The 14721-nt window shown below is 42.1% G+C and overlaps 3 protein-coding genes across 3 annotated transcripts; 2 read left to right on the forward strand and 1 right to left on the reverse strand.

Annotated features, from left to right (window-relative positions):
• Positions 1-984: 984 nt before the first annotated feature.
• Positions 985-3697, forward strand: pgam1b (phosphoglycerate mutase 1b). The gene is made up of 4 exons (XM_041933148.1): positions 985-1368; positions 2408-2682; positions 2795-2975; positions 3080-3697. The coding sequence occupies exons 1-4, from the start codon at positions 1230-1232 to the stop codon at positions 3247-3249; spliced, it is 765 nt and encodes a 254-aa protein (XP_041789082.1). The 5' UTR covers positions 985-1229; the 3' UTR covers positions 3250-3697.
• A 986-nt stretch (positions 3698-4683) lies between these two features.
• exosc1 (exosome component 1) lies at positions 4684-8620 on the forward strand. The gene is made up of 8 exons (XM_041933944.1): positions 4684-4746; positions 5782-5897; positions 6170-6244; positions 6336-6424; positions 6518-6551; positions 6664-6714; positions 7032-7116; positions 7356-8620. Exons 1-8 carry the CDS (start codon positions 4719-4721, stop codon positions 7460-7462), a joined length of 585 nt encoding a protein of 194 aa, XP_041789878.1. The 5' UTR covers positions 4684-4718; the 3' UTR covers positions 7463-8620.
• knop1 (lysine-rich nucleolar protein 1) lies at positions 7359-13399 on the reverse strand. Its single transcript, XM_041933943.1, has 6 exons — positions 13336-13399; positions 12044-12112; positions 10650-11924; positions 10488-10559; positions 10027-10095; positions 7359-9648 (listed from the first exon to the last, which is right to left on the reverse strand). Exons 3-6 carry the CDS (start codon positions 11874-11876, stop codon positions 9343-9345), a joined length of 1674 nt encoding a protein of 557 aa, XP_041789877.1. The 5' UTR covers positions 11877-11924; positions 12044-12112; positions 13336-13399; the 3' UTR covers positions 7359-9342.
• Between the last annotated feature and the right edge of the window lie 1322 nt (positions 13400-14721).

Below are 14721 nucleotides of genomic sequence, written 5' to 3' on the forward strand. Positions count from 1 at the left end.
GAGGCAAATTTGATGTGTTTGTGATGCATTGTAGGTATCAACTCTACAGAAATGTGGGTGCTGTTCCATCTGCATAGCTGTGTCCCTGACAGTCAAAGGTAATCAGCAGGAAGCAAAAAAGTAAAAATGCAGGACATCATGGTGACCTCGTGGTTCATTGTTGCATTTCTCTGTCTCCTTGCCAATTAAATCTATAATAAAGTTCCCATTACTGACTGTGGACTCGCTTTGCTTCTAAAACTAATGCATGGCAAAGTTTGACTAATTCCAACTCCACTGGATGGTCAAAGGTCAAATCTGGTAAAACCTGAAGCTCTCTGAATTTCATCCTCAAGCAACACTTTAGCAGGACAGATTCTGGATTGAATGCAGGACTTTTGAAGGACATTTTACCCTCTATGCCACGCCCTAGCATAACCAGTGTCTACTTTGAAAATCGAATGAGTAATACAGTCTATGTCATGGCTGGGGAAGTGCGAGTCACGTCCATGACTTCCTCATATGTATGCAAAATGCAAAATAAAATCCTTTCATGTGTCTGCAATAAATGACCCCATATTTAAATATGGCCATTTTAAAGGTCTAAAAAGTGTTTCTCTATTTATGGCCCAACAACTGATACTTATTAATTATTATTAGAATTATTTTTTACTGTTGTTTTGGAATGATCCTTAGTCGTCCTTTATTTGTTTTTGTACCTCTCGGAGACTGCATCTATGAGATATGAATTTATGTATTTATGAGATGAGTAAAATGAGGTGAAAGATGTGATTGATTGGTTTGTGAATATGTGCATGCTAGTACTTTTCCCTCACTTACTATAGTAATTCGTGCGGTCATTCATGAGATTTGTTGACTTCCCCACATGATGTTCTGTAGCCCGTCTGCAGGACGCACTGCTGGGCTTGCGGACGTGCCTCTGTGCGCATCCTCCTGCCTCTCTCCTCCTCCGGCACACACAGCTCGCCTTCTGATTGGTGGAAACCAGCAGGAAGAGAGCTCGGATCGTGAGATCTGTCAAGCTCGGCCAGATCAGCCAACTTCACAAACCTACAGCTGCGACACAGTATACCTCCACGCTCCCAAAAATACTGCGCCCGCGTCTCTGTAGCCGTCTTTGGGGTTGCGGCGAAGTCGGGACACATCTGCGGTCGTTGCTGCCGCGTTTGAAGAAGAGTCGCCCACCCCAAGTATTCCGGAAATACAGCGCAGAGGGCATCGGTGTGAGGATGGCTGCTTACAAGCTGGTACTGATCCGCCATGGAGAGAGCTGCTGGAACCAGGAGAACCGCTTCTGCGGCTGGTTCGACGCGGATCTGAGTGAGACCGGGGAGCAGGAGGCGAAGAGAGGAGGACAGGCGCTGAAAGGTACCAGATAATGCCACAGGGCCTAATCGCGCTCTCTCCCTCGGTCATTGGATTAAGCCGTTGCAAGCTTATGCAACTCTGCCGGATGGGGAACAGGTAGTCGGCCCACTGCGACACAAGACAAGCCAGCAGCAGGGGAGAGAGAAGGGCTGAAGTGATCCTTTATGATATCGTTGTTTATTATAGAAAACGTTGTTTATTAGGTGACTGTTAGCCTTTGAACTAAAAAAAAACCATTTGTAGGAGAATTTAGATGCTGCAAATGGTTTGATCAGACAGATCACAGAGTCTCTGTTGGACCCGTTTCCCACTGAGCACCATGATGGTCTACACACCGGTCCAGACAGTGCGCAGGGCCTCGGTTATGCACGCTCCTTATTTGAGGTTTTCCTCCCATTAACCATTTCCAGTTCAGAGAAACAGACAATAATTCTGATAAATCTTATCTTGATAAATCATATAATTGTGGAGTGAGTTTCAAAGTGGATTTAACAGCAGAGATGCCGTCTACTGGAATGTAGGAACATTTTCGTATTACTAACCAAGATAAGATTAAAAAAAAATTAATGAAATGAAAAAATCTGCTGTTTGCTGAGTGAAATCTTGCTATTCACCATGCTGGATTTTGTGGAGTTGTGCGGAGGGGACAGGGGACTGGCCAGAGCCTCTCAGTCCTCCACGTTTTTTTTTTTTTGACATTTTTCTTTCCATCATGCACACACTCCTGTTGGTTCTATGTGACCCAGAAATCCTCTGCGGGCACATTCTGCAGAGCCCACAGTCTGCCAGAGTGTCATGATGTAGCACTGCCACTGACTAAGCAAAAACAACTGAACACATGCTGGACTGGGAGAGAAGCAACAAACAAAGCAGATACAGGGTTGAGTGTTGTGTAATTTTTTCCTGTCTATAGCAAAAAATACATTTGAATTGTTTGCTGCCCTGCTCTTGCATGTTACTGAATGCTCTCTTTGTCTCAAATGCCAAAAGATATTTACACCTACCTTATTTTTCATGCCCCAACTCTGCTTCACCTCAGACGCTGGCTATGAATTTGATATTTGCTACACCTCCGTACTGAAGAGGGCCATCCGCACCCTGTGGTTTGTCCTGGACAGCATCGACCAGATGTGGCTGCCCGTGCACCGGACCTGGCGCCTCAATGAGCGCCACTACGGTGGGCTGACGGGGCTCAACAAGGCCGAAACAGCAGCTAAACATGGAGAGGCCCAGGTCAAAATCTGGAGGCGCTCTTTTGACATTCCTCCCCCGCCCATGGATGAGGGGCATGACTTCTATCAGACCATAAGCAAGGTGATGCCACAGGAAAACAGTGTAGCTTTGTGTTTGTCTCTCCTAAAAATTTAGACATGTTTATTACATCAGTGTCTCAAGTCCACACTGACAACATCAAGTTTCGTTGTAGGACCGGCGTTATGCTGACCTGACTGAGGACCAGCTTCCCAGCTGCGAGAGTCTCAAGGACACCATCGCCAGAGCACTGCCCTTCTGGAACGAAGAGATCGTCCCACAGATCAAAGAGGGGAAGAGGGTGCTGATTGCTGCCCATGGCAACAGTCTCAGAGGCATCGTCAAGCACCTCGAGGGTAAGAGACAGAGCAGAGACTTTAGTGTTTATCCCATGTTAGAGTTCCCTGTGCTATTAATGTTTTGCAAATGCATTTAAAAACTGTCTGTTACTGCTTCCCAGGTATGTCAGAGGAGGCCATCATGGAGTTGAACCTGCCCACAGGTATCCCCATCGTGTACGAGCTTGACAAGAACCTGAAGCCTTTAGGACCCATGCAGTTCCTAGGAGATGAGGAGACCGTTAAGAAGGCCATGGAAGCTGTTGCTGCTCAGGGCAAAGCCAAGAAATAGCCCCTCTCACCCTACCCATGGATAGAGTCCAGATCAGTACTGTTACTGTTGTCACAGAATTGCGCGCACACACAGACACTCAATGTGCACTTTATTTTGATAATACCCAGCTTTCACACAGAATTTGATTTGATTGGTCTTTAACTTGTGACATTCTGAAACAAACATACACATAATTAGACAATGGATATCAGCTGTAATATAGTTTAAACACTGACCAAAATTCAAAATTAGGGACCAGTGAATAGGAGCAAACATAGACTAACCCAGCAGAGTCGTTCCAAGTATTCCTTCCTATTTAGGATCATGTAGGTGAAGTTCAGTGGGAACAGTACGACCTATAAAGTAACACTGGCTGTTGTTAAAGGGGCAAGTTGATGTGCTCTACACTGCTGATTTTTGTTTGCTGTGGCATTGTGAGAAAAAAAATAAATGTTGTGAACCATTATGTGATGAAATCTTTTATCAATGTCTGATGTCATTTTCCAGCAGAACTGCCCACTCCGTCTTTATGTATCGTTAGAAGTTATACTTACACCAGATGGGATTAAAAATACATAATACGCACCTGAAAGCATCATGAGATCACTGTAAAGTCACTATTGATTAGCAGACATGCACTTTTAAGTCATTATACTACAGATACAGTAGCAATGTGATTGTACACTGTAGAACGTACGCCATTCTCCTTTGTTGCTTTATTGTAAGATTTAAGTAGTTGAAAGTAATTTCTCCGACACCCCAATTTCTGGGAAGGTGCTATTACTAATACTAAGAGGCAAAGCCTGCCCCAGTAAGCATGTAATTGATTTGGTCATTTTCAATAATTAGATGATTATTTTTATAATTCATACATTGTGTTTCAGGAGGTAGAGTGGTCGTCCACTTATCAGAAGGTCTGTTGTCGGTTGTCAGATCCCCGGCCCCTGCAGTCTATATGTTTAAGAGTCCTTGGGCAAGATACTAAACCCCAAATTGCTCCTGATGCTGTGCCGTCAGTGTGTGTTTGAGTGTGAATACTTGCACCTGATGAACAGCTGGTACCGTGCATTGTAGCCTCTGCCACCAGTGTATGAATGTGTGAATCCTTGCTGGTGTTGTAAATTGCTTTGAGTGGTCGGCAAGACAAGGTATAACTATATAAATATATCTATTTAAATACAGTCCATTACCACATTATTATTATTATTATTATTATTATTACTACTACTACTATTTTTGTTGTTGTTGTTGTTGATGATGATGATGATATTGTAGATGTAGAAGTAACAACTATACATTTGTAACAAACTGTGTGAAATTGTGTGGATGTTTGTTCAATGCGTAACATGTGCCCATATGTGCCTCAACAAACATGGCGGACGGAGCAGTCCTTCTTTTACTTCCTCTCAGCGTGAGACCGGCCAATGGGAATCGACTCGAGCCCTTTGTGCCGGCCAATCGGTTGACAATCTGCTCTTTTCGTAAACATGTCGCCCATGAAGCTGTGTGTTCCTGGTGAGTGCCGTAAAATAGAAGTTCTTAGTACTTACGATGGAGTCAAACCGTGCTTTAGACGTTTTTTTCGTTTTGTGCTAATGATGGCTCTTGTAGACGTCGCCGTATAGCTAGAACATGTATTTTCACTGTAGCCTGACAGTGTAAAAACCTGTGCGTGATTTCGAGCTACCATGTGTTAATTGGGCTTTGGGCTTTTAGCACAGTTAGCTAATTCGTCACTTTTTAGTACGTGGCTAATTGTTTCAGGTGAATATTATACTGTGTAGGTGCTTTCGGGGATATTACGTGTCGTTGTTTTTACGGCAATTATAATACGTGTGCAGGACTGTGAGCTTGAGACTTTTACTTTCCACGGCTGGTTTCATCTCCAGCCCTGCCCATCGCCTCAGGCAGGACAGCAGCATTCCTTCACTTACTCGTTTTGACTCTCCGATGAGAAATGATCACTTTTGAGTACCTTGTGAGTGGCAGTGGGAAATGTCAACAAAATGTTTGTCATCGGACAGTTGCCTGAGCAGTGATAGTGAAGTTAGACGGAAACACCAGTGCTGAACAGCAGCACCACGATTTGCTGTCAGTCTGTCTGTTACAATTTGTCCTCCTAAGATGAAGGACTATGGGCGAAATCATGTTGTCAGGACGAGTTTCCCCCCTCGTTCCTCATGTCACAAGAGTGTTCTTCAGAGTATTAAAAGTAAATCTGTCACCAATGTGTCACCTCTGTAAAGTTCTTGTTAAAAGTCTGTGATTGCATGCAGTCCACCCAGGGTCCTCCGTAACTCGTCTCATGATCAGTTCTTTAGCAGATGGCAGCATAAATAAAAGGCACACTCATAGATACACAAGGCAAGTGAGTGAAAGAGAGCCTGTGGTCTTTTACCCCAAAGGTTGATGTTTTATATCACCTAAGTGTGTTGTTTTGTTCATATTTTCAGTAGAGATGGTCCACCTCCACTAAAAAAACGCTGACATTTAGTATGTACAACTTTTCTTCAACAGTGCTTTGGCTTTTCCCCTCTTGTTTGTCTCTAGGTGACAAGTTATGCAGTGTAGAAGACTGTATTCCCGGCACAGGGGTGTACCTGCGGCACGGCTACATATACTCCTCACTAGCGGGCTACGTGCTCCGGAAAAACGAGGGAGAGGAGGTGAGGGGTGTGGTGGGTTGGAGAGAGGTGGGGAAAGCTGCAGCAGCAGTCAGGCATGTGGGAGTGCCAGAGTAAAGGTGTTACGCAACACTTGTGAATGGCCTTGAAGTATGTTTGTTCTGCGTCTGTGATGAAATATGTGTTGTACTTCGTGTGACATGTCTTTTCCTCAGGCTGTTTTGAACTGGAATCATACAAACTGAACTGGTTTTGTTTGACCTCTGTGTGTGTGCATGCATTAATATGTGGGATTATTGTCTCTCTCTCTCTAGCTACCTGTGATCTCAGTGGTCAGGGAAACAGAAACACAACTACTACCAGATGTAGGAGCAATAGTCACCTGTAAGGTATGCGGTGGAATCGGATACATAATGGGTTGAACTGATGAAGCTCAGATTTGGTTTTTGTCTTGAGCCTTAACATTCTTTCCTTATACAGGTGACAAGCATCAACCCCAGGTTCGCCAAGGTCCACATCCTTTATGTAGGCTCCACGCCGCTGAAAGACCGCTTCAGAGGGACAATCAGGTAACATCCAAAAATCTGTCTTCATAGTTAAACAGTGTTTTAGGTCATATTGCATCATTCCCAAACCTGAGCCCACTCTCCTTGACTCCACAGAAAAGAAGATGTGCGCGCAACAGAGAAAGACAAGGTGTGTTTGACTCCACATATTCAGTCAGGTTATCATCATCTTTTTCTGCACCTCCTGTTCACTTATGGATGGTGGCATGCTTGGCGTAAAGCTTTTGTCTTTATTGTTACAGGTGGAGACGTACAAAAGCTTCAGACCTGGCGACATCGTCTTGGCAAAAGTGGTATCCTTCACCTGACAAATAAACAAACAAATGACAACTTCATACTTTTTCCAGAGTCATGAAAGCAATTCATTGACTATGAAAGCTATTCAGCTCAGTTCTTGCATCTGCTACCATTTAATTAGTTTTTCTCTGAATTTCCTAAACTCAGAGTTACTCAGGTACAGTGAACAAAGTCACCTTCAAAGAAGTCAAGTTATCTGTTCTCTGAGGGTGATTTGGTTTTTATTAAATGAGGTGTGAGAATTATAATGTGTGAGTGATACACATTTTCATCAATCTCTTCTGTGGCATCAACCCTTGACCTGAGATGTCAGATCTCTCTCGGTGACGTGCAGTCTAACTACCTGTTGACAACAGCAGAGAATGAACTCGGGGTGGTGGTGGCACACAGTGAATCAGGTAACCCTCAATGCTCAATCAAACTTTTTTTTTTTTCTTTTTTGCATATAGCTTCAAGAGAATTCCAGCACAGCGCCCCACAGATTGATTGTATCCTGTTTGAACAGAAGGTGGTGCAAGAGTAACTGCCCAGATAACTGAGAAGACAAGACTTGCTCCTGTGGACTGTTATAACCATACATTCATGTTATTTGTCTCCATTTTATCACATCTCTGTCATGTTTGCTTTTGTGTACCAGGTGCCCAGATGGTTCCCATCAGCTGGTGTGAGATGCAGTGCCCACAGACGCACGTCAAAGAGTTCCGCAAGGTGGCGCGAGTGCAGCCGGAGTATCTACAGGCATGAAAGCCCTGAAACGTCTTTCTTCCACAAGGAACACACAGCTTCCCCTCCTTCCTTGTCTACAAGTAGCTATCCAACTCTTTTTCAGACGTTTTCTGAGAGGCTGGACAACGTGCATATCGTTGGCTACTTCTGGCTCATGTATTTCTTATGTGTTTGTTAAATAGCTTTCCCTCTGCACATTGTGTCATCATTTGGTTGTGCCGGCTTGAAAACACAGACGCAGCGTCAGACCAAACTGCAAAATTGTGAACACATCGTCTAAACAATGTGGCGACTGTTGTAAAAACACTTTAACCTCAATTCAGTGCATGCACAAGGAATGTGGGTTTCTTTAAAGTTGCCCTTTATTGCCTGATGGAAACATGATTAGAGCTGACTAAGTTCACTCAGGATGTTACGTTGCAGCTGCCAAACCTTTTAAGTGACCACTATGTTGAGAGCTAAATCTATGAATTTTGAAGCTAGTATAGAAAGGTCTTTTTCACAGATGCAGGATTCACTCAGGTTGGCTAATGAGCATCGTGGCAGATTGTCAGGTCACTTAAAGGATGAATCAGTTGGTGCACTTTGCTGGGTGCATAAACGTGAGACTCCATCTCATGTAAAGACAAACATGAACGCTATATCTCGTAACCACAGACATCAAAGAGCGGCGGTTGTATTTGGTCTGAAAGGAGGAGGATTTGACCAAAAAGTGAGCACTGTGCTTTGAAACTTCTTTTGCATGATGTCATGGATGGGGCTCACCTGTTTTTTGTTTTTAATACCTTGTTCATTAAAGTGGCAAAAGACAATAATTTAGTTGAAAGACATTTTAATCTCGGGCTCATTTTTCTAACTTTCGCAGTTTCAAGTAAACTGCTGGACAAACACCGTCCACACAGTTGTTTTAAAGGACAATGAATGTGATCAAGAGAGCCAAATGTTCTATCCAAATTACAACACTGCTACCATGCATGGAATATTGAAGTACATGTGATAGTGGAACATTTCTTTCTTGTTTTCCAGCACATTATTAAAACTAAACAATACTGAGCCTACAAGCAAGCAGAAATGTTCTTATTGTATCTTTGAAGTAAAATGTACTTTGATTCTCCTTGTTTTACTTTACAGCAGATGCCATTCATGTGCAACATTGGTATAAAATGACTAACAGAACCATAAGTGTGTTTCTTCCTTTTATCCACACTGATTTAATGGATGTGCTGTAAGTGACAAATTGTGATTTTAGTGCACACACAGCTGCTCATTCTCAACTGTTAGGAAAACTAAGTGGCTTCAAACACCCAAAGACTAAGCATTCTTTCTCTCCGCTCAGTATTTAAAATCCTGAGTATCATTCATGAAAATATCAAACTTCTGAATGTGTGTGAGGACAACAGTACACATCAATCAGTGTCATCTAACACTGCAGGTTATGCTCATGGTCACTATTAGAATGAAAGTAATGAACAAAATCACAAAGCCTTAGAAACTCCTAACCACTCTGGATTTGACAAATTAACCCAACATGTCTTCATTAAAGTGTAGGCGTCGTGGACGTGTTGGCTCACTTAAAAACTCTGACTAAAAGCATGTTTATTTGCACCTGCAAAGCCGACTCAGAGTAAACAGGGACCCACTGAAATCACATGATAAACATACATCAGCCCAGCTCCCTGAGCAGAAGGACGGTTATTATACACTATGTACAAAAGGTATTTTGTGTTATGCCTTCATTCTCTGATATTCATTAATATAAAAGTTCTAATAACTGTGTTTTGAGACGTGGATGTTCCAGTGATCCTGAGCAAACGGTTCAGTGTGTGAATCTATAGTTTCAAACTATACTTACAATAGATACACACACCTCTTGAAGATCCCTCCTACACACCCTTACATCAATCATCAAAGCGAACTGATCGACATGCACTGATGTCAATGGAGAACTTCTTATTGGATGATGCAGTGTACCCAAGTCCCGTGCCCCTGTTATTGAAGTCCATTCTGCGCGACTGAGCGCGCTCAAACTCTCCCAGCAGACCTTGCTGCAACTGCTGCTGTGCGCTCTTGTCCAGTGCCATGTTTGCTCTTCCAGTGCTCGCCGCAGCAGGCTGGAAACCCTTTTTGAAGCCACCCATCAGCCGGAGGAACTTCTGCTGCTGGTCGGAGCTGTCGAACTGGGCGGTGCTCCACTGGCCCAAACCCTGAGGAACGGAGACACATATTAGTAACTAGGTGCATTAAAGACCTCTGCACTGACTCTACACACAAGGCTCAGTTTACTCGCCATAAGGAGTACGACCCTCTGGACAAGGGCATTTCTCAGGCAGGTCTAATTAAGAGGCTACTGACTCGCATTATGGGAAATGCAGGACCCAGTGTTTTTTTTGTTTGTTTGTTTTTTTAGCTTCACCCATGATGGGGAGAAAAATCAGGATCTTTTTCAACTTTTTATTTTTTTTTTTTTAATCTGTCAGTTGAAGGTCCTCCAGTGTTGTGAAAGTGTAATACTAACACAGGGGAGCACACTTTTAAGGAAAAAAAGCCAAAGGGAAATTCCACAGCTTTATTTTCTCACTGACCATAGCTTTGGCTGGTTTTTGTGGTTGAGACGCCTGGTCAATCTCCATCTGTAAAGCCTGTCTTCTCTCCTGTGACAAACCAAAACACGCTTCAGTAAGCTTTATTGCAGAAAGCAGACATTCAAAGCAATTAAAAAAAACATTTTATGAAATGAGACAAATGTCTTCTGGTTGTAGTTGCATGTTTAATTAAATTGAACAAATGACACATAACTTGTTAATTAGCGATCTTTACATATTGTGGTAGTCAGATTTGTTTCCCTTGTACAGAACCAGGCTAGCTGTTTCCAGCCTTTATACTAAGCTAAACAGAAACAAGAGCAGTTAGCAATGTTCTTATCTAACTCTCAGAAAGACAGCAAATAAAAGTTTCAACATTGTCCACGATGCTGAATTGCATTTATGAACGACATTAAATATCACACTCACAGTGATGGAGTGATAATGAGAGCCATGTTTACCTGGTTGATGGTGACCTCATCAGTGTTTCCAGCTTTCTCTGACAGGAAGACCACATCCACTTGGGTTGAATCCTGAAACACAATCAAGGTTCACTCCCATTGCAAGAAATAAAGAACAACATTGGAGCACAGTGTCAGTTGCACCAGACAATACACACTCACATCCTGGTCTTCCACCTCTTCTTTAATTTTCATCTTCTTCTTTTTCTTCTTTGCACCAGTTTCAAAACTCAGGTTCTCTGCCTGTGCTTCCACCTCAATGGAGATCTTCCTTTTTTTGCTTGTTGCATCCCCAGCTGCTGTGGCAGGAGTTTCCTTACTCTGCTCCTCAGCGTCTTCACATTTGCGTGATAGTGGTTCTTCTTCCTCTCCCTTTGACTTTTCCTTTTTCCTTTTCTTCTTCTTATTTGGCTCTGTCTCTACCTCGCTGACCTCCACAGAAGCTGTCATTCTCTTTTCTTTGTGCCTTTTTTTCTTTAGCTCTGTCTCACTGTTCTCTGTAATAACACCCTCACTCTTTGCAGGTTTGTCCTTCTTTTTGAGCACACTGTCTTTCTCTGCTTTGCTCACTTTGTTTTTGTCTGTGATCTGATCTGTTGCTACTTCATTTCCATTTTCTGTCTTTTTCTTCATTGTCACACTCTTTTTCTTCTTCACCTCTTCAACCTCACCCGTCTCTCCCTCGAGTGTCTCTAACTTCACGCCATTCTCAGCCACTTTTGTTTTAGATTTCTTTTTCTTTTTTGTTACTCTTATTCCATCCATAGCTTCTGTGGTTTCCTCATCAGTGCTTTTCTTTTTCTTCTTTTCTTTAACTTGCTCTTTAGTCTCCTCTGTGCTTACCACTAAAGTATTGTTTTTTCTCTTCTTTGCTTTCTTTGGCAGTTTATCCTTTACATCCTGTTCTTCTTCCTCCTCTTTCTCTATCTTTATATTTTCTGGTTGAGCTTGTACAGACTTATTTGTTACTTTCTTCTTCTTCTTTTCCTCTTCTTCTTTTACTAAACTTTGTGCAGTTTCCACTTCATTCTCACCTTCAGCCATTAGTTTCTTCTTCTTCTTCTCCTTCTTTTTCTTTTTGCCGACTTCTTTGTCATTTTCATTCTTGACATTAGAACCACTGGCATCATTCAGAGATTCAGAAACTTTCTTCTTCTTCTTCTTCTTCTTCTTCTTCTTCTCCTCCTCCTCTACCTTTTCAACACCTCCATCCCAAGAGTCCTCTTCTATAACCACCACATCAACTTTTTTGTGCTTCTTCTTTTCTTTTTTCACCTCTATCAGGCTCCCATCATCAACAGTACAGTTTTTGGTTTTAGGCAGAGAGACGTGTCCTTTCTTAGGTTTCTTCTCTTTCTTTTCCATACTCTTTTCTTCCTCCATCTTCATTTTCACCCTTTCCTCGGGCCTCTGCACAGCAACGGACGTCTGGCTTGTCTGGTGAGAGAAATTAATTACCGCAAGACAATACTTTGATAGCAGATTAAATTGCAAATCCAAGCTCACAGGATCTGTCTTTATGTGTAAGTGTGACTAACAGAGCAATAAACACTAACCAAAGGTTTGGCTAGCTGCACGGGCTGAGGCTGCTGATCAATGTCTCTTTGCAGGGCCAGTCGCTTTGCCTGCAGGGGACAGAGAAAAATTGTTCTGAAATGTTTGTAATTATAAAAATACACAAAAAGCACCACTGAACCACTGAAAACAATGCCTCTCTTATCTATGAGCAAAGTTGCTACAGGTTCTACTGATTTCATCTTCAGTTGTGGACTACTCATGGTTCATGCTTAGTGTTGTATATAATGGACATTTCTGCAATTCTCAGGCTCTGAACGGCTACTTGTAGTGTGTTCATGTTTGCCACACTGTCACACGCTACAACCTGTATGTGTGTTCATGTTAATTTTATCTAGCTACTATGGCTTCTATCCTGGATAATTAATCATACACTTTTGTATTTGTATAGCACCTTTTATACAAAAAAATGCAGCTTAAAGTGCTTTAGAACAAGAAATCACATGCAAAAAGTGCTTCCCACAAAAAAAGACATAGAACGGACATGAAATCAGACATAGAAAACTCATGTAAAATAAGATGGAGAATAAAACCAACTTGAAAAAAAAGAAAGAAATTAAGGACGATGTAAATGCAACAATTTAAAAGATGTGCAGCAGTGCATAAGTGACTCATAAGTATGTCGGTCCCAGCTGAATGAGCTGAAGTCTCCCAGTGGCGTTACAGTAATCAAGTCGACTGTAAATAAAGGCATGAATCAGTTTTAAGCATCTCTTCAATTGACAGATGGTTGGATTTCAGCTATGTTCCTAAGTGGAAAAAACAAGTTTTCGTCACCTTGTTGATGTGGGACTTGAAGCTTGCATCCAAATCTAAATCTCTACGACAACACCAAGATCTTGCACGTGTTAACTGGTCAGCACAAATAATTCTGATTAAAAGTTGGATATCTGATGTTGCAAATCAGTATCTTGTCAAGGGTGATCTCATCAGATTTAGGTGCACACATTTCAGAAACAAAGATCACGTCCTCATCGGAATTCGTCTGAAACACAAAACGAACACTGTTCATAAATGGACTAAGTGGCACCTACACTTGAGACATGCTGAGTACCGACAACTTCATGAGTGACAACGCGGCGAAGACAACACTTTCCAAGTTTATTTATAGCACTCTCTTGGCAAACCATGCTAGCTAGCTAACAGCAGCTAACGGTAAATATCAGGTAAAAGGTCAAACCAAAAAAGAAAGAAAAGAATCAGTCGGCCAGGCGAGAAGGACTTTTATTATTGTAGATCGACAATGTATTTGAAATATGAACGGTTTACTTACTTTGCAAACTCTGATAATTCACGTGGACGCCAGGTTTCTTTTGTGACCCGGAAGTAGTTTCTCCTCGTCGCTGTTAGTGACGAGTCAGGCGTCCATGGTAACCAGCGCGCGCACACAAACATGTCTGACTACAGTTGGACAAGTAACGTTATTCGTTTTATTTGGATTTTGTTGTTGGTCTTAAACACTAAACACTATTTTGGGATTTAAATGTGTACTCATAATCGTTTTAATTTCAGTTCCGAAGAACTAAGGCTAAATTAAAGCTAGTGCTAGCTTGATCGTTAGTCATATTAGTGTTTCCTTTATTGAACCAACATATTTACAAGGCGCATTTGCAGTGACTCAGCAAAAGGAGTGAGCATCGCGCAGATACAAATAATACCAATAAGTAAACATAGGCAAATAAACAAATAGATAGCTATAAATTGATATATTAAAAAACTGAAAACAACATAAAATGAACAAGTACAAAAATGTAAACAAACAATACAATCAAACCACGGTGAGCAAAGTATTTAACAAATCAGCAGTTGCTATCACTTTGGGCTGGAGCTTCAAGCAGCAAGTAAGCTGCAGGAACAAGACATTAGTTTGCCTCAAATGAAGGGCTTGAGGAGCATCTGAAACCCCTCCCTGTGAACACTTTCCTTAGAATGTAGTCAAACAGCATTTTCTTGCAAACTACAAACTAGCTAGTTTCAAGAATGCTCCGGCCTTCAGCTTTCGTCCACCTGCTGCTTCTATATTTAACACCACCTTCTGCCTAACACATTCATGCTAGTTGCATCCCCATGTTTTGACTAAGGCTTCCAGGGGACAGCTGGTGTCCCTGCTTCTACCTTCTACCTCTGGCAGCCATCTGATCCCCAGCATCTGACTACAGCCCATAACCGCTATTTGCATCAGCTTTCATCTGCAGCCTCTGGGCACCCATCCTTCAACCTGCAGTCTGGTGTTTTAAAAGCCACCTACAACTGCAGTTTCCAACTACAACCTCAAATATATTTAAGGTGCCATGAGTTTAATATATCCCAGGTTACTTTTAAAACACTCCCACACGCAGTGATGGATTTTAGAACTGCTGCTCCATTGCTATTTTTGATGGATAGAGGTATGAGATGAACCGGCTCACGATTCAACGCATCATGCAGAGGGGAGACATTGTGCATGTCTTCTCTTGGCTCTTAAACCAGCTGAAATCCATACACAAATTATATGAGATATGACAGCTGTGAAACACATTGTATACCGTGTAGGATAAGCATACTCAAAATAATTTGATAAATAATTTGAACACGTCTGAATCGTCACTAAATGATGACGAAGCCCATCTAGCATCACCACAACTTGCTTCATCTTGGTCGGGCTCACTTTGACCCTACT

Source organism: Chelmon rostratus, chromosome 3 (genome assembly GCF_017976325.1).
Source record: "Chelmon rostratus isolate fCheRos1 chromosome 3, fCheRos1.pri, whole genome shotgun sequence".
Lineage (NCBI taxonomy): Eukaryota > Metazoa > Chordata > Actinopteri > Chaetodontiformes > Chaetodontidae > Chelmon > Chelmon rostratus.